Source organism: Girardinichthys multiradiatus, chromosome 7, assembly GCF_021462225.1.
Source record: "Girardinichthys multiradiatus isolate DD_20200921_A chromosome 7, DD_fGirMul_XY1, whole genome shotgun sequence".
Lineage (NCBI taxonomy): Eukaryota > Metazoa > Chordata > Actinopteri > Cyprinodontiformes > Goodeidae > Girardinichthys > Girardinichthys multiradiatus.
The window spans coordinates 45,910,851-45,933,356 of NC_061800.1; the positions used below are offsets into that span (position 1 = coordinate 45,910,851).

Here is a 22,506-nt window from a genome sequence, read left to right on the forward strand (position 1 = left end):
TTGGTACTTCTGCTTATTTATTAGAGTGTTTTGGAACTTTTAATTAGTAATGCATGTCTTCCTGTTGTCCTGTGTTCAGTGTAAATATTACATGACACTCTTCAAAATGGGAAAGACTGGATGAGTTGAAATTAAAGTAAGGCAGATGCGCTGATCTTCATAAGACTGGATAAGGAAAAAGAGCATATAATACTGATGTATTAAATAACTTTACAAAGAGTTGCAGTTTTATAATTAGGGCTGCACAATATATCAAATCCCAGTCATCATCATATCAATGTATGCAAGGACTGCTTGGATGCAACATTTCAGAGACTGTTATAATACATGGGCCCTTCACTCATGTTGTCAGTTCTATTCAGGTCCTTCTCAAAATATTAGCATATTGTGATAAAGTTAATTATTTTCCATAATGTAATGATGAAAATTTAATATTCATATATTTTAGATTCATTGCACACTAACTGAAATATTTCAGGTCTTTTATTGTCTTAATACGGATGATTTTGGCATACAGCTCATGAAAACCCAAAATTCCTATCTCAACCATTTACCAGTGGTTTTGACACTGTGAGCAGGTGCCAGGTTGTGAACCTGCTGAAAAATGAAATTTTCATCTCCATAAAGCTTTTCAGCAGATGGAAGCATGAAGTGCTCCAAAATCTCCTGATAGCTAGCTGCATTGACCCTGCCCTTGATAAAACACAGTGGACCAACACCAGCAGCTGACACGGCACCCCAGACCATCACTGACTGTGGGTACTTGACACTGGACTTCTGGCATTTTGGCATTTCCTTCTCCCCAGTCTTCCTCCAGACTCTGGCACCTTAATTTCCGAATTACATGCAGAATTTGCTTTCATCCAAAAAAAGTACTTTGGACCACTGAGCAACAGTCCAGTGCTGCTTCTCTGTAGCCCAGGTCAGGCGCTTCTGCTGCTGTTTCTGGTTCAAAAGTGGCTTGACCTGGGGAATGCGGCACCTGTAGCCCATTTCCTGCACACGCCTGTGCATGGTGGCTCTGGATGCTTCTACTCCAGACTCAGTCCACTGCTTCCGCAGGTCCCCCAAGGTCTGGAATCGGCCCTTCTCCACAATCTTCCTCAGGGTCCGGTCACCTCTTCTCGTTGTGCAGCGTTTTCTGCCCCACTTTTTCCTTCCCACAGACTTCCCACTGAGGTGCCTTGATACAGCACTCTGGGAACAGCCTATTCGTTCAGAAATGTCTTTCTGTGTCTTACCCTCTTGCTTGAGGGTGTCAATAGTGGCCTTCTGGACAGCAGTCAGGTCGGCAGTCTTACCCATGATTGGGGTTTTGAGTGATGAACCAGGATGGGAGTTTTAAAGGCCTCAGGAATCTTTTGCAGGTGTTTAGAGTTAACTCGTTGATTCAGATGATTAGGTTCATAGCTCGTTTAGAGACCCTTTTAATGATATGCTAATTTTGTGAGATAGGAATTTTGGGTTTTCATGAGCTGTATGCCAAAATCATCCGTATTAAGACAATAAAAGACCTCAAATATTTCAGTTAGTGTGCAATGAATCTAAAATATATGAATGTTAAATTTTCATCATGACATTATGGAAAATAATGAACTTTATCACAATATGCTAATATTTTGAGAAGGACCTGTATTTGGCCATTTGCATGGAGTCTACCTGCCCTCCATGTCCACAGCTGATGGAGAGTTTAGTGATCAGGATGATAAGGCTCAAAGAAGTAATGGAGTCAACATGATGACGAAAAAGAAAGAGAGGACATAGAAAAATTTGGTTTGATATCAGTAGTTTCATCATGTTATTTGGCAATAATATCTGACCTATGTGTTTATCTGTTGTGCAGCATTAATTATAATCAAAGACTAAAAACAGAGCTGATACTTCTATATGTTTGCTGCTGGTGCAGACCTTTTATTTAACCTTTTTGTCAGTAATTTAGTGTTGAAATGTGCCATTCTGAAATGAATCTGCGTACACACTCCAATCTCACTGCTAACCCAGAGATGGTGCTGCAGCAGGTTGCAATGTTGCTTGGGCTTTCTTCCATTCCTCTTTCCAAAAATTGTCTGTTCTTTTCTGTTATACTCTGACTTTCTATGTAAGGTCACACTGCAGGGAGACAGTTTATTTACACAGATCGCATTAACTGACTTATTATTCCTGCAATATGTTAGCTCTAATTTTTAAATTAATTTCCATAGGAGTCCTGCAGATTATCGATCAGAGACGCTCATATAAAATTGTCCAATTTTGATCCATGGCCCATTGACTGGTGGAACTCTAAAAACACCCAGAAGCTCATGTTCTCTGATCATGGGGAACCTCTCGCAGGATGTGTATAAGCATTTATACTGCTCAATATATCATTATTATAGGTGACTGTGGCTCAGTTGGAAGAGTAGTTGTCTTGCAGTCAGAAGGTTGTGAGTTTGATTCCAGCTTCCGCCTGCCATATGTCGATGTGCCCCTGGGGAAGGCACTTTACCTCAAGTTGCCTACTAGTTGATCTGCATATCGGTGTGTTAGTGAGTGCCATTGGCTAATTGTGGCTCGAGTGTAAAGCGCTTTGAGTGGTCTGTATGACTGGAAAGGCAGTATATAAGTTCTGTCCATTTACCATTTTTACCATCGTTATATGTGGACCTTTAAAAAACAAGACTAACTAGAATCATGTCAGCAACTCACTGAGCTTGTGTCAGAAGACTCTGTCTATTGAAAATAAACACTGTCCGTATGCTGATTATCTAAACCTGTTACATCATCTGCAGAAAGGTCATTAATCTGAATTCAGTGTCACTTCGCCGTGACCTTTTGTTATGTTGCTAAGGAACAAGGGAAACTTAGGCTCTGTGTTAAACACCAACAATGAGCCACAGAACAGGCGTGGGCCAGCAATGAGTGGAGAGCTTATTACAGAATTTTCAAACATGCCTCAAGTAACAAACCTGCCAAATTTGAAGTGGACCAGACAAGCTGTTGTCCAAACAGATGAAGCACAGACAAGCAGACGCTTTCTTTGATTCATCACTGAGATCTGGATGACGTTTTGACACAGCTGAAACTGTTGAACGTCTAACCTCCTGCACTGGGAAGATGCAGTCTCCATCAACATATCCTTTTTTTCTTTTCATAGTTTTTTTTTATTTCATACTCATATGTTTTGTTTTGTTTTTCAACTAATATGCTGAAATCTTTGTTTACATCCTGTGGTATAACATGCCAAATTGGCCTGGTTTTCAAGTATTGATGTTAGCGTCTTCCAAACATATGCACAGCTGCTTTCTTGGGGAATCAAAAGTAAACCTGCAGCAAGTGCCAAGATTGGTTTATGCTTAAAAGATGTGATTGTGATGAAAGCTACAGTGTATGCATGTCTGGAAAAAATCGTTTGAACTGTGAGAAACCAAGGAACTGCAGACACAGCATGAAGACATATTTATCTTTCTCTGGGGTATACAACATATCTGCAATGATTTTTAAAAACAAGAATTGGGTGCACAAATTTACAGCCATCCAGGTGGACAAGCATAATGTCCCCTGGAGAAAGGACTGAACGTCAGATGAGATAAAGACTGAGCTGTTTGGTCTCAATAAAAAAGCAATGACGTTTGGAGGAGTACTGCTGACGGCTTAAAACCTAAGAACACTATGCCAGTTGTCAAGCATGGTGATGGCAGCATCTTGTTGTGGGGCTGTTTTGCTGTGTTGCATGAAGAGGATGGGATAATTGAAAAGAAGGGTGCAGTTTGATGTTCCAGCAGGACAATCAAGCTAGATTTGGAAAGGATAAAATAAGTTCTGACTGCCTGTGCGGGTCCGTGCCTGGAAACCAACTAGTTTGGAAGAACTCTCCCCATTCTGCCAGGAAGAGTGGTCAAATATCCAGTCAGAACGATGAAGCTTGCTTATGGCTACACAAGGTGTGGCTTAGGTGCAACCTACCAGATCTGGCTCCTGTTTATCATAAAATTTCAGTTTGTACTTGAGGCCTACTTCCTGTTTGTCTTTATGATCAAGTCATCTAACTTTCATAGTGTTTTATTATCAGATCATTCAAGTCAGAGATTTACGTCCGTAACAAAAGCTAATGTCGATGGTTTCTTTGTGAACACTTCACAGAGACAGTTTCTTTGTGTTTCTAGTGTAGACAAACTGACTTCCTGTGTAAGTCATGATTGCATTGTTGTTCATAAGACGATGAGATTGCCTCCAGCGGTAATGAATCCCTCAGCGTTATTGTTTACAAGCAATGGAGGTATTCCTGTAGATTCCAGGCTTCAGAAAATGTTCAGGCTGCACATCTGTTTCTGGGTACTGAAGACAGTTTAATGGCATGTGGAGGGCTCACATTTTCTTTTTTCCTTTTATTTCAAAACAATTGCTTCTTTCTTTTTTAACAATTTCCTCTCAGAGAAACCTGAAGAAATCAAAGTATAAAATTAGAGGCCTGGAGTTTTATCACACATAGCATAAAATGTTTCCCAACAGCTGGCCTAAAGAGGACCTGAGATTTTTCAGTGATTTCTCTACAGAAAGCCTGCAGTATGACTGTCATCATAACAATACCTCACTCCATTGAGTACCATCAACATGCCAGCTGCCTGACCGCCAGTTTTTTCTTTTTATTTTGTGGCTCTCCAGACTGCCTCATGTGGCCCTCTCCAAGCTAAGGGCTTTGTTCCATCCGCTCACTCCGAGTGTTGAGACCTCTCATGTCACTGTTCTTGGCTCGATGATTGTATATTTGAACAGAGAACTGACACTCCATGGTCATTCAGGACTCTGCCAAATAGCAGGTTCGTTTGTAGCACCGACTTCTCTTCCACAGGGTATTATTGTCTGATGAGGTTGCTGGATTCCAACAAGAGCTTTTACGAGTGGAAAGGTGTATCGATTGGTATGCTTAGTTTACAAAGGGTGATGTGCATGAGTGTCCATCATCATGTGACATGTAGAAGTGAGAGAGAGGACTGAAAAGTGGAGCTCTTTATGAAACATTTGGCTTCTAATGGGAAATGTAGACGTTGGACCTTAGAGAATATTCTCTGATTTTTATTCTCATTTTAGTCTCTGTTTTCTTTACTGGCAACATGTGCACATTTTTACTGCTTGAATTTGAACAAACATCACAAAATTTGTATATTTGTCTATTGAGAATGAGAATACTATTACATTTGATTTAACAGATTCGGCATAAGATTTTAAAACTTTGTTTTTTAATTCTTTGTTCAAATTTTAAATTTGATTAAAAATTGCCAAGTTTACTTTGTAAAAGTTCAAAGAATGATCTTCATTGTTTGATTGGTTTGTTAACATAAAGTGTTTCCCATGCCAGAAAGGCATGCATAAAGCAACAGGTAAATTAGAGTTTTGGCCCAAATGATCTTCCGTACAAGGGCATTAACCATCAAGGATTTTCCTCTTCTCTCCATGTCCTCCATAGTTATTTAGAAAATACATTTGAAAAAAATTACTTCACTGTCAGAGGAACAAGGGTCTGCCCCTCCCCTCCAACTAAACTACAGGTGAAACACTGACATTTCTCCGTGTCTCCACCTCCCTGCTCGTCGTGTTTGCGTCTGCATGTCAAGAATTTAAAATGGTGTGTTCCTCTGCCAAAGGTTGGAAATAATATATTTCCTCTTCGGCTGCAGTAACACATACAGACGTTTAATAAATTAACTGCATGTCATGATTTTTTTGAGGGGGCAGGGTAGTCCTGTTGGCAGGCGGGATAGCCCCGCCTTGGATAATAGTAGGGGAAACGCTCACATAGTTACAGCAAGTTTAATCTTTTTGTTGTTTTTGAGCTCAGTTTGTTCATAAATACATCTCAGCAAACATGTAAGTAATTTTTCCCAGATTCAACCAAATCTGTATTGAAATGCTGTTAGTGGTGGTGATTCTCCTACTAGAAAGAGGAACCCTGAAACAAATTCTGCTTAGGGCCCTATACAACTTTGGGCCAGCCCTGCCCACGGAGTAGGAAATACCAAACAAAAACTTTATTGGATGAGGATGGATAGAGAAGCTAGAAATCCTGATAAATCTTTAGAAGCATGTAACCCAGTGAGAGAAGAGAGGTGGGGCTGCTGGGCAACTGGGTTTTAAAACGTCTGATCAGCTGTGAGAGGTGAAGCTACTGTTACCATCCATGTTTTATCTGATGGGATCAGAGCATTGTTACACTGGTCTATTCTTTTTATCCCTGCATACAGCAAAAAACAAAAAACAAAAAAAACATGCACCTGTCCTCTTCCACGGCATGGCAGTTATTCAGCCATGAAGGGGGATTTAAAGATATTTCATATGAAATGAAAGATGCATATTATGGAGCAACTGTCATATTCAGTCTAGAAGATTTGATTTGAAGCAGCTAAGAGAAATTGTTGCATACATCTTTCTAGTTAAAACAATTTTCCTGGAGGCAGCACCACATGAGAAGAGACAAATAAGGGAACAAAACTCTAACTGTTTATCTTTGAACTTGAAAGATGAGCATCTTAGATGTTCATATGCAGCTTGGAGTTCTAATTGTGCCGTGGCCTCTCAACTTCAAGCTGCTCCTGAATACTATATTATGGGGACTAATGCTTCATTTAACGTTTTATCAACACTTAGAACTACCAAGTCTAGAAACAGCTGCGAGGCCACAGATGGTTGTTGTTATATAAGTCAAAGCAAAAGCCAATTTTTATTCTCCAGTTGTCTGAAACAGTTAAGGGAGAAAACATCCTTCTCTAAAAAGAAAATGGCAGCAGGACTTAGGTTTGCAATGTTACATTTGAATGAAACATTCGGCTCCTGGAGCAATGTTGTTAAAATCATACCAATATTGAAATGTTTGGCCTTAATGCACAACACAAAGTTCAGCAAAAGCCAAACACAACATATCAGCTCAAACAACTCTTGTCAGCTGTCAAGCATGATGGGCGAGGGCTGATGGTTTGGGCTTGTTTTGCAGCCACATGACCTGGGCACCTTGTAGCCATTGAGTGGACCATGAACTCCTATGTATACCACAGTATTCTGGAGTCAAATGCGAGGCCATCTGCCCAAACAGCCGTAACCAGGTCCAACCATAGGGCAATTTTAGGAAGAAAAACATCCTTGACAACGATGTGAGCGACAGACATAGTCAGACAGAAACTGTCACAGCAGAGAGTGAGTGCTGCTAAACATCTTTCTACAAGTTGTCAAACCATGGAATGTATTTAGCTGTGCATACACAGTGTGCCTTTTAGCTCCATCTTTAGTGTGATTTTGTACACTTGAACTTAGATTTGAAAAACTCCTATAACTCATAAATAACCATTGGGTGCTTTCTTTTTAATATGACTGCACATTCAAATTTTATTGTATTCATCTTTTTTGAAAACCTTAAAGTTAGAGTAAGGTTTGGGATTTAATTCACAACAGCCAAAATTTTGACGATTCTGTGAACCAGAAAAAGAGTTTAGTGACGAGGCATAAAAACAGAGACTATGCAATCACCCTGCATATGTCAATATGTTTTAGATTTTATCCACACAGTACACACAATGAATAAAATGTATGCACGTGGTAAAATCCCTGTGATGAAAACTGAATCCTTTGATTGCATCACTGATATCAGGATCCAAGGTGGTTTTCTCAGTGATATGACATCTGCCACTGAAACACAAGCTTGACTAATGAGAGACGAATTAACAAGGCTCTGTCAACACTGTCTTCTGTCTCTGGGAGAGAGGAGACTCAGCAAACACTAACAGCTCTCGGAGTCAAAGATGGGGCAATGTCGCTGTTGTGAAATTTACTGAGCAGACAGTGCACATAAAAGTGGGAGTGGTTTTAAATTTTGCCCTGTTTTTTTTTCCTCCCTCATGCAGCAGCTATGCGCAAAGCCTGCAAATGAAAAGCAGCTTCTGTCATAGACACTGACATATAGAAGTGGTCTGTCATATTTGTTCAATCCAAAATGTATCAGTGGTGTCTGAGCTCTGTCACATATATTCTGCTGTTTGACCTTTGAATGTAAAGATCAGCATACATTAGTGCCTCAACACAACAAACCAGTGGTTTGAAGAGAAACCTGCAGCTCACCTGGAAAACACCTCTTTGTTTGATGCATGACAGGCAGTGAAGTTAGAGGGATTTATAAAGACAGTAATATTTGGATGTACTCTTTGCTCAACGTCACTGCTAGGAGGACAACTTTGTTTCTTACATTAAAAAAGATGTCTGGTGTCTTTTTTTTATGAAGTAATGTATAAAAAATATAATTACCCACTCATATGAATTACTAGGAAAAGAGTTTCAGTGTCCTAGATTGTAATTAGAGGATGCAAAGCATTAAGATGCATCGTTAACTGAAGAATTATAATCACATCCTGAGGTCAGCCAGGATTCGCAGCTTTACTTGATTCCATTTTTTGTCTCTTTCTAGTTTACAGAATGTGGTAGGAAAAATAATTAAAACTTTTTTTCTTATGCTTACGAATACATCGCCACTTGTTTCCCTTAGCCTAAGTCAGCATCTGATTGGTTAATCACCACCTGTTAAATGCTCCATCCCCAGAAGCTCCTGATAAAGAGACATAGAACTAGCCAGAAAAAGCCCGGTAGAGTCACAATAAATCCGCTACTCTTTTTTCCGTTTGCATTAAGTTCCCTCTGACCATTAATGTTAGATATTATCACTAAAAAGTAGGTTGCAAGCCCTCCTTTTAAACTCTAGAGAGAGATCCAAAAATGTTTGATAAAGTTTAACCTTTAATCAGCTCAGACAAAATTTGGAACATATAAGTTTTTACCAGCAAACTTTTCCATTTTTCCCTTGTAGCTGTAGAGTTAGTTTTAGCCTTTTTGTTTTATCTTGTTTTTTATGTTACTTTTTAGTTAATCTAACATCATTCAGGCATGTCTTCTTCAACTGTGTGACTGAACCATTTAATTAAAAAGGTAAACAATTAACCGTTCAGAAAGGCTCCTGATTTTATATATATATATATATATATATATATATATATATATATATATATAAATTTAACTGGGTTTTAAAAGGATATTAGCTGACACAAAGTGACAAAACAGAGTTAGATGTAACCAAACACACGTGGATCCTTTTTCCCTCATGGTTTTAGTTGTTTATGGCCTTTATACATGTCTTTCTTATCATTTTGTTTTGCACATTGGTGCTGTGGTCTTGCTGTGGGTTTGAACCTGGGGGGCACTGGGGGCATGTTAAGGCTGTGTTCTGGTTCTCTCTCTTAGAGTCTGAAGACATTGTAGGTTAGATGGTGAGGCTAAATTGCCTGTGTAAGTGTTCCCTCTTGTCTGTCTCTCTGTGCTAGCTGTGTGATGGACCAGCAATCTGTCTGCAGTTTTAGCCTCAACAACCCCAAACAGAGTGGCTGCATCAAATGGATGATGCTTTAAAAATAACCTCCTCTTTCCCATTTTACCTGAGTAGTGAATGACATGCTTCTTTCCCAATATGTTCTTCATCTACCCCAACAAAGACATTTCCATCTCCTGTCAGCTGGAATATGTTTAAATGTAAACCATTTTACTTTCCAAATGGCTTCATGTTCATAGGGGGGGCTTTTGGTAAGCAATCATTTCAGGTAGACAAATAGCCTTGAGCTGAGTGTCTCCTGCTCATATGACTGTGATTGGATTCAGAATGTCATTTGAGATTCATAGCACGGCCTGAATTGGATCATGTCCCAGCACCATGCCCTGAGAGTGTGCCCACCCGTACTCAAACAAACATTCAACTTAAAGAAGAAATATAGGATAATAATGTAATTGCTTACATGCATCCTGTGTTACTGAAGACATGTGGGACCTGTCGAGGTACAATGGGAGATCATCCGAGAGTGCCTTTTTTAGCATCATTTTTAACATAATTAAAACAACTAAAAAAACAACAAGATCCTTTAACTTTAACTTTGTTCCTTTTTTGTAAAAAAAGGAACAAAGTAAAATAAATAATTTTAATAAATGAATGTCTAAATATGTTCTGGGTTAAATAAAATTATAAATAGAGTAAATAAATAAATGATATTATTAAATAAATATCTAAACATGTGATGGGTTAAATTAAATTGTAATTATAAATAAATAACGTATTTATTACTCTGTAAACGATTACATAATTTCTAAAATACATAATTAAATGTTCAAATCAGTAATTTGAATGCATTATATGTTAAATGCATATATATAATTATTTCAATATATTTTTTAAGTTCGGGGACAGAGAGGCACTCAGGTCAGCTAGAGCCAAGCTGAGCCGTGCCATCAGAACAGCAAAGCGTGCCTATGGTCAGAAAATCCAGGGTTTCTTCCACGACCCATCAAACACCGGACGCATGTGGCAAGGCATCCGGACCATTACTGACTACAAAGCTTCTTCTTTACCCTGTGTGGACAACATAGACTTTATTAACACACTTAATAATTACTTTTGTCGGTTTGAAGCCCTCAACAACACTCCTGTGAGGAAATCCACTCCTCACCCAGATGAGCAGGCACTCAGACTTGAGACAGCTGATGTCCGGGGGATGTTGAGAAGACGTAACGCATGAAAAGCAGCAGCCTTGATAACATACCGGGACGAGTGCTCAAGGAGAGTGCAGACCAGCTGGCTCACGTCCTAACGGACATAGTTAACACCTCCATGACCTATGCTGTCGTCCCATCCTGTTGTAAGACTGCCACCATCATACCAGTGCCCAACAAAGCCACAGTCTCATCACTCAATGATTACCGCCCTGTCGCACTCACTGCCATCATGATGAAGTGCTTCGAGAGGCTGGTGAAGGACCACATCATCTCCAAACTCCCCCCATCTTTTGATCCGTTCCAGTTTGCTTATCCCTCCAACCGTTCCACAGAGGATGCTGTTTCCTCCACACTCCACCTGAGCCTGGAACATCTGGAGAAGAATAATACCCACGGGTGAATGCCTTTTCTGGACCTTAGCTCAGCATTCAACACAATCATCCCCCAGAATTTGGTGAGCAAACTGGCCCTCCTTGGACTCAACACCCCCCCGTGTAACTGGCTGCAGGATTTACTCACAAACGGACCCCAGTCTGTACGGGTCGTCAAAAACACCTCTAGCATCATCTCCCTCGGCACCGGCTCCACCCAGGGCTGCGTACTATGCCCACTGCTCTTCACCCTGACGCAGGACTACCATGCCAGGTTCAGTACGTATCATATCATTAAGTATGCGGACGACACGACAGTGGTTGGTCTCATCTTGGACAACAACAAATTGTCCTACAGAGAAGAGATGAAACACCTGGTGGAGTGGTGTGAGGCAAACAATCTAATCCTGAATACCAACAAAACAAAGGAGATTGTTGTTGACTTCAGGAAAAATCAGCCAAGTCACACCCCCCTCCTGATCAATGATGCTGCAGTGGAGCGGGTCAGCAGCATCACATTCCTGGGGGTACACATCAGACACCTTGACCTGGTCTCTCCACACCTCTGCTCTTTTGAAGAGAGCACAGAAGCATCTACACTTTTTGCGCCAGATGAGAAGAGCAAACCTTTCCCCTCCCATCCCCTCCCATTCTCACCACTTTTTACAGAGGGACTGTAGAGAGCATACTGACCAGCTGCATCTCTTTCGGGTGTGGGGCCTGCAACGCCTCAGACTGGAAATGTGTAGAAGGAGTGATGAGGACAGCGGAGAGAATCATCGGGAAAGCACTTCCTTCCATCCATGACACTGCTCGCAGACGATGCCTGACCAGGGCATCCCCCTCTTCCCATACAACAACAGCCACTTTACATAGTCACTGTGAACTCAATACATCCAGCTGCAACAGATAATGGCACTATATACATTTTGTTTCTGTACATATTTTTTTAAATCTATTTATTTATTTGGCACATTCCTTCCTATTGTTATGTTATTTTATATATATTTTGTTCTTTTTGAATATTGCATATACCTATATTTATACTGTCTTGCTTTTACATGTTTTTCTGTTTTTATTTGGAGCCTTGCAGTGAAATCTTGCTCAAATGTACATTGTTAATTTGTGCAGTTGAATGACAGTAAAGTCTAAGTCTAGTCTTAGTCTAGACTAAGTCTAAAACATTTCCGCACATCCAAAATATCTTTTACCCAATCAAATCATAGTGGGCGGGTCTAACACTGCTGCAGATGAGGAGATTGGTCTGCAGTTAAACTGTTGTGTAGATTGACCAATCAAACGTCAGGACCTATTTAATGAGCCACAGTGACATAATCAAATATTTAATGATATTGCTTAACTGCTGCTCAGGACATATGAAATAAATAACTAAATAAATACTGTATTTATCTTGATACAGATTTAGTATTTTAATGTATGAGTTTTTTTTTATTTTGTGATTAACAAACTGTTGACACATTTATGTAAGAATTAACATAATTTAAATGTTTAAATTTAACCCTTTCATTAATTATTTTTGAGTAATCACAGATAAAAACTTTAATTTAAAATAAAATGTTTTTGTTGGATTTTGCCACATTTGGGCCGTAATGTTCAGATAACTTTTTTTTTTTTCTTTGACACCATGTTTAATGAGTGCTTTGGTCGACGTTCAGACAGGATCTGCACTGATAAACCCATCACTGATGTTTCTTGTTGACTTCCTGTACTTCAGGTTTTGATGACCGGGACACGGACCTGTTCTTGTGCGACACCAACACCTGCAAGTTTGACGGCGAGTGCCTAAGAATTGGAAATATGGTGACGTGCATTTGTGACTTTAAGGTAAGAGGCTTTTAATGAGCTAAATTTGCTCCTCTGGTCATTGTTCTGATGGCTCTTAATAAAATAATGTCATATATATTTATCTGCCTATGATACCTATTTTTGCCCAGATTGTTTCCTCTTAAGCTTTACCTGTTTGTTCAAATCTGGTCAGTTTGGTTCAACTAGATGTTCTCAGTTTAATCTCTGAAATGTTGCTGTCAAAACCTTTATAACAAATTCCGGTTTGTAAAGAACTTAGACTTTCTGTTCTTTCAGGTTTATATTAACTTATTTTGATAACTCACTTCAATTAGTCAACTGCCCAGATCTGTTTCTTTAGTTGTATTGTGCTGGATGGAGAATTTGTGTTTTCATTGTGCTCCATCAGGATATTTTACATCCTCTGCCTTGTGCATCATCATCCGTAACATACTGTGTTTTATAGAGGCCTTAGATTAAACTGGACTGAATGCAGGACTGTTTTATTTCGTTTTTTTCTATAAGAAAGCGGTATTAGTTTGTGGTTGACTGGAGCAGCGAAAGTTGTGATGGATTTATCATTAGACATTGTATGCCACCATAAATCAGACACTGGGGTAAGTCGATTGATATTTTGGATGTTTGAGAAACAGGGCAGGTAATATCTTTTATCATTGATGTTATTTGGCCACCATGCTTCTTTCAAGGTTTGAAGGAAGGATCTGAAGCAACTGCTTCTTTCTTTCTCTTCAGATCTTATAGTAGAGACATTTCAGGGAAGACAAATGTGTTCCCCCAGAAGAGAGAAATTCTCAGTACAGATGATAACACTGGAGCCACTTGCTCTGAGACCTTCTGCTGGTTGGAGCGTATTCCTTACTAAGCTACAGCTGATTGAAGGCTTGTTGTTAATCCAGCAGCTCTCAGAGACGGGTGCCTTGCTGACCATCTGATGTATTGACTGACCTCTACACTGCAGTCATGGCTCTTCCTTTCCTCCACAATGGTTAAATACCTATAAGGAGCACCTAAAATTTAATTTCATCAACATTTTGCACCTTTTCTTGCTAACAGGACCTAGGATAGCTTTAGTGGCACACCTTAAATATTAACTATCATTTATTTTTAGTTGGTTGCAGGCCTTAAGCCTTTAGATTTAGTCTATAGACAATTTCTATAATATTTTTCTGATTTTAAGCAAATAAGAATACACATCAGATACATAATAAATCAATAACTAACATGTCAGAAACAGTTGTCAAACAGGAGTCAAATGGGTTGCAGTATTATTGATCTATCTGCCTAATGCTGAGTAAAACATCCCTGTGCTGTCAAGGTGTTTTTAAGACATGGACCTTTTTGGTGTAGCGACTATATGCCAAGACCTGTTCCTCCAACTTTAGTTTTCCTCTTTTTATGTTGTAGCATTATCCCTCAGAGCAAACATTGTTGGAAAGACACAGAACGTTGCTTTCTGTGTAACCATTGTGAAAATGTGGTTGAAACGTGAAAGGTGCTTAGATGTCTACATAAACATATCTTATTGTACTGATTGACTTTATCAAGACTGATGGTCTTAAAAAATCAAAATTTCAACATATATTTCTGGGACTGACCGACCTTCAATAGGACAGAAGTATGGCTGTTTGGTGTGTGTTTTGTCTATGAAAAAAAAAAAAAAAAAGATAATTAGTTTGATTAAAGTTGCTGTCTGCATCAGACATTATTAGTCCCATGAGGTGGTACTTTAATAGTGTGAGCCCAGTTTATGTGGACCCTTCACAGTCTGCACATTCAGGGCCCATGGCATGAGCCTATGAAATTTTGCTGTTCTCTATAATGACTCATACTTAATTTTACAGCCAAACCCTTAATAAAAATGAAGCAATCCAGTTAGCCCAGTATTGATTCTAGTGTAAGGTCTACAAGCTTTGCTGATGAAGAGCCACAGATAAATGAAGCCAGTGAGGTTTAAAGGCTTAGTACACACCCCATCCATCGCTGTTATCAGAACGTCATCAGCGCGAGCAGCAGTAGGCATGCTGACACTCGATTGGCCAGCTTTTATCTCAATTTCGTACTTCCCTGAGAGCAAACGTTAACAGAGGCCTGCAGATAAATGACATTACAGCTTCATTCTTCTACAGAAGATCTGCCACTGATACTGGTGTCAGTATGCTCCGAGGTGCTCTCAGGAAAGAGCAGATTACACCAAAATTTCTGACTTGACATCATAAGTCTGAGGCTAACTCCTCTGTGTTTTCTGGGTGTGTTTGTGTGGAGATTCTTGGTGTCACTGTCTTTATTTCATCAGTCAGGGTAAACGTGACCTTCCTGTCCTAGCAGGTGATGCAATGCCCTGAAGCAATCGCTCACCCTCGATCAGTGTCAGATAAATAAGTCCAAATTTCTCTCCTGTTGGCAGTTTGTTCAGGCCTGTCAGGGGAGACATGGCAGAGGGACAAATTCTCATCCTGGATGGATTTTTATTGTTCCTACTAAAGCTATGGATGTTTGTACACATTCCCACTTGCTTTACCTCTCTCACACACGCAGACACACACACTCAAAATGCATGCAGGGGGCTCTGTGAAGAGGAAGTGAGTTTGATGTGGTTGAATCAATGGACACTATTCATTGCCAAGAAGCATTAGAGTTGTCACAAACTGACTCTGGAAGGAACCAAGACTTTCTCTCACTGCACTGATCTGACTTACTTCAATGCCACATTCATCTAAAATCAATTTATTTATTTACTTATTTTTACCACGTCCCATGATACCTGCAGTAATCACATAACATTTCCTTTTAATTCCTCTCATAACATCTGTTGGGAAATGCTTTAGTTTCCTGGATTGGTTATGTTAATGCCAGGTCACATTGCTGATTCCCAAAGGGCTCGTCCACTCTAAAAATATGTGCGCTCACGGAGCTGTGGAGCACTTCAGCTGAACCAGACCACCACAGAATAAAGAGCACATTTTACTGCTCTCTGTGATGAAGCTTTGTAATATAATGTTAGAGTTGTGACTCATAAAAAATTCTTTAAACAACCCACCAACAAATAATGTACTTAACTCAATGTATTATGTTTTGAGCTACATTGGAGCATATAATTTATGCATCAAACATTGTTTTGAAATATTGTTTTGAAATGAGGTTGTTTTTACTGTTTTGTTTCCGCAGCAACGTCATAAAAGATATGATTGTGTGTCTCCTTATCATGAAGTTGTCCAACTGAATGTGACTAAAGGTTGTCATGCTAACCCTAGCTAAACAATGCTAGCTCATCATTTGACAAACTGATTATTTTCATTCAGATGTCTTAACTAACATCACACCCAACCTAACTAAAGTCAGATTGAATAGATCATGTTTCAATGAGGCTTGTTTGTCAGGTTAAAAGTACCTTTTGAAAATAACAACCTTTAAGCAGGAACATACTGAACATACTTTTCATTAAGTCCACATTTCTATAAATATGTTTATTTATTGGTCTGATGTAATATTCTGACCATAAATGTTGTCCTTTCATTGGCTTGAAGCGGAAAGTTATCATAATTAACTGAGTGTGATTAATCTTTATAATGTGTTTGACTTGTGAACCGAGTTACTGAAATACAGGAAATATTCAGTAATATTCTCATTTATTAAATGTGATTTTATGTTTAAGTTGCAAATTTTATGTTTAAGTTGCAAACCAGTAGGATTTGTAGTTTTCATGCTGAATGATCTGGCTAAGAATGCTGTTAGCAGTACCAGCTAAGAACAATGTATTTCCCTCCAATCTATCCGTTAAAACACTAAACAAACCTGTTTCCAAATAAATACTGGACAGTGCTGCACCTCCAGTTCATTTAATGAGTAATACGCTATCAATATCAAATAATTTGTTAATGCAACATTTTATTAAGTTGTATTTGTTGTGTTTATGATCCGATGAACTGGAATTCAATCCCCATAGATCTGAGACAGGCCCCTTGCCTAAATGTTTTCAGACGTTTTCTCCCAAGCTTCTAAGTTACGTTCTGTCAGTATGGCCTTGCTGTGCCAGTCTTAGCTAGCCTGCTTTGATTACACAAAGCAACGTGCTTGCAATAAAGTCATCTTACAAATAGTGCTTGTGGACAAGCATTTTTTCTTTTTCTAATGGGAGTATTTACTGTTTCACCTTATGTTACATTATATGATCGCTTGACATGGCCTTGTTTTGCTAATATTAGCTGGCCTGGCATCTGAACACAACAAGAATCTTTCCGATTTACCTTCTTAGAACTAGACTTATTGACTTATTTTGGCTATGCTGCGCTGCCTGTTTCGTTGTTTTTGTTTTAATGTTTGATTTAAATGTCATTTATGAATTTGTACATTTTAGTACAGCTGATACATGTATCACATATCATAATAACCAAACACAAATAGCATTCATAGTAAAGTGTACATGTTACCAAGCACATTGTACACAAAGCATCTTACAGTTTGAAACCATTAACTTTGACTGTGCTTCATTTTGAACCTGTGCACAAGCATACCTTTGTGTTTTAAAGGGAATTATGTAGCAATCATCACTGTGTTAAGGTGTTTTTCTGAAAAACTAAACATATTTGGAATAAAGTACTGGGATCAAATGTGTACTAAGTCACAGCACCAATTTAACCTGCTAAGTATTCATTGGGTTTGTGTGAAAGAACTCAGCATAATGTTGGCAGCATATTTGGCTTTCAGAAAGCTCCCTGCTGGTTGTTTTGATGTAACCACTATTCACTGTAAAGCTTGACCTCAAATTGCTCTCCCACTTTATACCATCCGAAGCCACCTAATGTTGGGTATCGGTGGCTCGCAGCACGTTAGACTGGAATGCAACGTTCTGTGGGTTCATATGATGTTGATGGGTGGGTGGAAGGGCACCACGACCTTCCTAACTCAGCCGAAAAGAAACTGAGAAAACATTTCAATGCTCACTTTCAAGATCACACACAAGGTAACAGATTCAAAGGTACTACTCCAGCAGGAACATTAAATTAGGCCCCTGCTCCCTTCCACACCCACACCCTCCACCTACATATATATATGTACTTTACATTATGTAATCTATAATAGGCTAATAACAACAAATGCAAAATTTTAAAATTGGTTTAATTCTCCCAGGTTCTGATGGTAAAGATACCAGCCTCTGATACAGATCCCATTGCATTAATTTGCATTCATTTATGATCCTTTCTATCAGGACAATGTCAACGGACCAGAGATTTTTAGAAAAAGATGATTGATTTTCAGATGGAGGTTAGTATACAGCCACATTTATGAAGAGCCACTTCTTTCCCTCAAGAGGCACTGCCTTTTTGTCAGGCCACAGATGTAAATAAGTATTCTTTCTTAAATAAATATGTGTAAAAAACATCAACATAAAATAATCTTTTATGACAGCAGCAAAATATCATACTGAAAAATGGAGAAAAATCCAACTGCCTTTTTTGTCACAGTTAAACATTTAATAATTTTGACTGTAGACATGGGCAAGTTAAGGCCTGGAGATGTTTTTCAGTAGACATTTCCTGGCTGGTTAAGATTAAAGCACATCTGTCCCTGTTGAATGTTCTATTATCTTTCCCATTTTGAAGAGTGGCTAAGAGCAATGGGCCCATGTTTCACATCAAATTTGTCCAGCAGGGAAACTAGAACCCATGGATTACTCAATAAAGGTTTCTATACACTGGTCAGTTATTGAACTTAACCAACTTGAATATTAAAATTAACTTTCAGCTTAGACTATATTTCAGCAATTTTTTTTGGTATGAATGAAAACAACAGCTGACCGACATTAAACGGACATGAAAATAAGTCCATGTTGATCCATTGGTTGGAGTCTTTCCTGGTAGATTTAAGAGTCCTAAACAACGGAACCCCAGCTGACCCCCTAAATGTTCCGACCCATAACAAGACACACATAGATGCCCAGGAACACGACCTGCTGAGTTAGAAACAGACTGCGAAATAACAGCCACACAGATTCCCGGGGTTATTAGTGAAAAGCTGCCTGCTTTTGCTCTGATCTAATTTCTGTTCTTGAGGGAAGCTTTGAAGTCATGCAGCTGTTTGTTGAACATGCTGCTTGGGATTTTGTCAGGGCAACCATTCTATAGTTACATACAGCGAGAACTCTGCAATGTTTTTTTCTGCTGCAAGGAATAGGGCTGCTGGTAATAATAATAATAATAATAATAATAATAATAGACCATTTACAAACAGGTTCTATATTCTCCTAAATGGAGTTTACTCAAAAACTACAATAACAACAATAGTAAAACTGTAATAAATCTGTGTGATAAATGGTTTTTGATTATGTCTTTTTCTGATCCTTACATTCATCCATTATCTATACCCACTTACAGTTTGTGGGGTTGTGGATAAACACAGGTTCCTCCATCGGTCATTGGTCATAAGGCAGAGTACACCCTGGACCGGTTGCACCGGTTGCACATCCATCTCAGTCTTTTGCTCCAGCTAAGCAAATTAAATATGTTCACATGTGCATCCCTACAAGCATCCTATCATTTGAACTGAAGACCTGAAGTCATATTTAGATCTTTAGAACTTCAAATCTATTCATGCTTCTAATTGAAATCATTCTAATCTCTAAAAATGTGTCCATCCATCCATCCATCCATTGAGAATCATGGCATCAGCATCAGAGGAATTTTCTATTGATCTCATTTCTAAATGCTTTAAATGTTTTAGATCAAAAACATGGAATACATTTGTATTTCCTGATTAGCTTCTGTAAATGTTTCTGGGTTCCTGAACTGGAACATTTGGAGAGTTTTGTTCCCATTTTTTTTATACATCCCATTATAACAACCACCTTGTTGCTTCTTGTAATGGCAGCAGAAATATTGCAGTTTAATATCTTATGAGCAGAATGAATCCTGATTAGCACAGATGAGGTCCAATGCTGTAAAAATAAGTGTGCCTATATATCTGTTTAGTTGATTTGGGCCAGTTAATTTGTCAGGTAGCTGTCTCTGCTGCACAGTAGTCACCTCTGCTTGTCTGTGAGAGATAAATAGACTAATTAAAATCAGTAGGACAAGTGAGTAGAGGAAGTTTGGGTCTGAGAGCATGAGAGCATTCAGCTGAAACAGAGCCGGGGGTAAAAACGAAGTTGGTATTTTACACACAGACAAAAAGCTGTTCTATTCAGTTAGTCTGTGCAGCATGTGCTCCTGTGTGCTGTTTACCACCAGGAAGCTTTTATAAATAAGCTTGGAAAGCTTTTGTTTGCACAGATAAGTTGGTGTAAGCTTTCTGGATCTGATGCAAATAAAATATGTTGTTTTTGTCATGTCTGTTTGAAGCTGAGTCTGGGTTTAGAAAATGAAACCATTTAATTCTGCTGCAGTAGCAGCAGGTTCCAAGCATCTAAATCCAAATTTAGAACAGACACCAAGAAGGGAGATGCTGGACTTGAGGAAGAATTGTGTCAGGCATCTCTCCTGGAAAAACGGAGCATCCATGTCAGTTCCTCTGTGGCTCTGGCTGGCCTGTCAGACACCATTACAGAGGAGAGTGTCTCCAGCGATTTGCCTGGGCAGACTCCACAAGGACTGGCGGGCTGAGCCCTAATCAAGAGGAGACTGCCAACGGTTAAAGAGCAGCAGCACAAGCCAACCACCTCCCAGTCTTCCCATATCTTCTTCCATCTTCTCGCTGTCACAGTGACTTCCTTCTGCCCATCCTAGTGTAGCTCCCCCTCCTCCCTTTCTCTTTGTGTTTTCCTTGACTAGAAGTGCTTGAGCAGTGTCTGTAAACATGGTGAGGAATCATGGGAAAAGAGTTTGTCACTTGCACAGACAGTTGACACATTTTCATCCAGGAGGTCTGTGGATAGACAGGCACAGAACAGATTTATTGTTGTTATTCCTCCCTGTATCCTTCCCTGACCTCAGCTGCATATGTTACTCTGGGTTAGTGATGTGGCTGAACTCTGCCGCTCACTAAATCTATTTTTCGTCCAGTTTTGGTTGCTCCAAACATCATCAGACTTGCTAGGAAAACTTTATTTCGCATGAACTGAGGGGAGATTATATTATACCATAAACTCCCAACTTTTGAGTAGAAAGAAAAACATCATATGTGTAAGATTTTGGTTTGTCCATCAACAACTATTTTTATATTCAGGTCTGCAAGGTCAGTGGAGGGTTATATTTCTGAAGTTTTTTTAAAATCCTTCAAAGTCCTTTAAGTCCTTAAAAAAAGGTGAGGGGACTTTAAGTTCTTCCCATAGTGGATTAACTATGTTACACTGCAGCAAAGAGGGCCATCTTTGAGTCACTTAGTCTCCATGACAACTATTAGACATTATCGCCATACCAACTGGTTTTTTGGGCAACATGCCCAAATAATTTATGTATCTTGTCTATAATTGTGGCCATTAATTTTTTTTTTTTGCAACTCACTGCATCGTTTTGCATGTAGGTATAAATTAATGTCGTCCGCATACATTTGAGAAGTTACATTAAGAACTGAAAAGGATGGGATCAAATATATGCTCTTGAGGTACACCAACATTGTATCAACCATTTGTAAAGGCCTAAGTGAACACATTGTTTTCCATTTCTTTTGTAGATTTGTATTTTTGTACTGTCATCAAAGCTACATTTGTTCTTTATTTATGAAAAGAAAACAACAGAAACATAGTTTTCTTATTTCTGAGCCATCCCACCACACGACTCCCTCCTCTGGTCAGTTGAAACATAATATGTCAAATTTCCATCACTTCAAATGGTGGAATACAGACTTGAGCGTCTGTATCTTGTCAGCGAGCCTCAGGTGCTCTCTGCCGCTACCGTCGTCACAGAGGCATCTTTGTCAGACCTGATAAAGCTGCAGCTTTGATAACTCTGAGATCCAAAGGTTTTGCTGCTAGAAGGGAGGTCTCAGCAACAACTGAGGACAAGTTGAGTCGGAAGCGAATTCCGGACTTAGCGAAGGTCTGAGCAGGCGCAATACTTCATCCAAATTGGAACGTGCTGGGTAGTGCCTCCTGGATCCTCTGAGGCTAGCCCTAGTTTGGAGATGTTTATTATTGATAGAGGTGGAAGATAGCCTTGGGATGGATTGTATAATCGAGGGCCGCCTCTAATGGTTACAGGAAATGGATCAGGCTATCAGTCAGGTCTCTGTGGAAGAAGGATAGGCCTGTGTTTGTATATTGCTTTCTTTCTGTGAGCATGCGTGTGTGTGTGAACAGAATAAGCTCGGTCACCTCTGTAGTTCCAGCAAGCTCCTACACACTGCAGTGTGAAAAAATAATATGCAAGAAATGTGTTTCATAGAGTTGAAGGGAAATTACTGAAATTATTAAAAATGCCAAAATGAAAATAGAATTACTTTACATCACAGTACATTATATAGATCACTGATACAAAGCAGCATGAAGAATTAGCAGTGTGGTTTCTATTGACATTCTAAATATTAATTGAACAGTTTTCAGAATAGGATGTAAACACTTGCATAACAGGCTGCAGCTTGCTGAGTTTTTCCTCTGTGCTGAGGTTTAGTCATGAATTTTGACAGGTAGTGTTTGCTGAATATATTTTGAGCCAAAGCCAAGGAAACATATTCACAGTGAATCCCACATAAGATTGCTCCTGTGTGAGAAATGCCCTTTAAGTGAGATTCACTCATCCACCCTGTTTAAATGACAAGCTGAGCATTACTATGCTAGTACATGAATGCATTTTATTCTATTTTGATTAGAAATATTCTCAGTGAAAATTTC

The 22,506-nt window shown here is 39.1% G+C and overlaps 1 protein-coding gene across 1 annotated transcript in view; it reads left to right on the plus strand.

Moving 5' to 3' along the window:
• LOC124871665 (tomoregulin-2-like) overlaps window positions 1-22,506 on the plus strand; it is an 89,202-nt gene that overhangs the window by 8,163 nt on the left and 58,533 nt on the right. Inside the window, exon 2 of the mRNA XM_047371132.1 lies at window positions 12,655-12,764. Within this exon, the coding sequence (XP_047227088.1) occupies window positions 12,655-12,764 (110 nt within the window). The remainder of the gene's footprint in view (window positions 1-12,654; window positions 12,765-22,506) is intronic.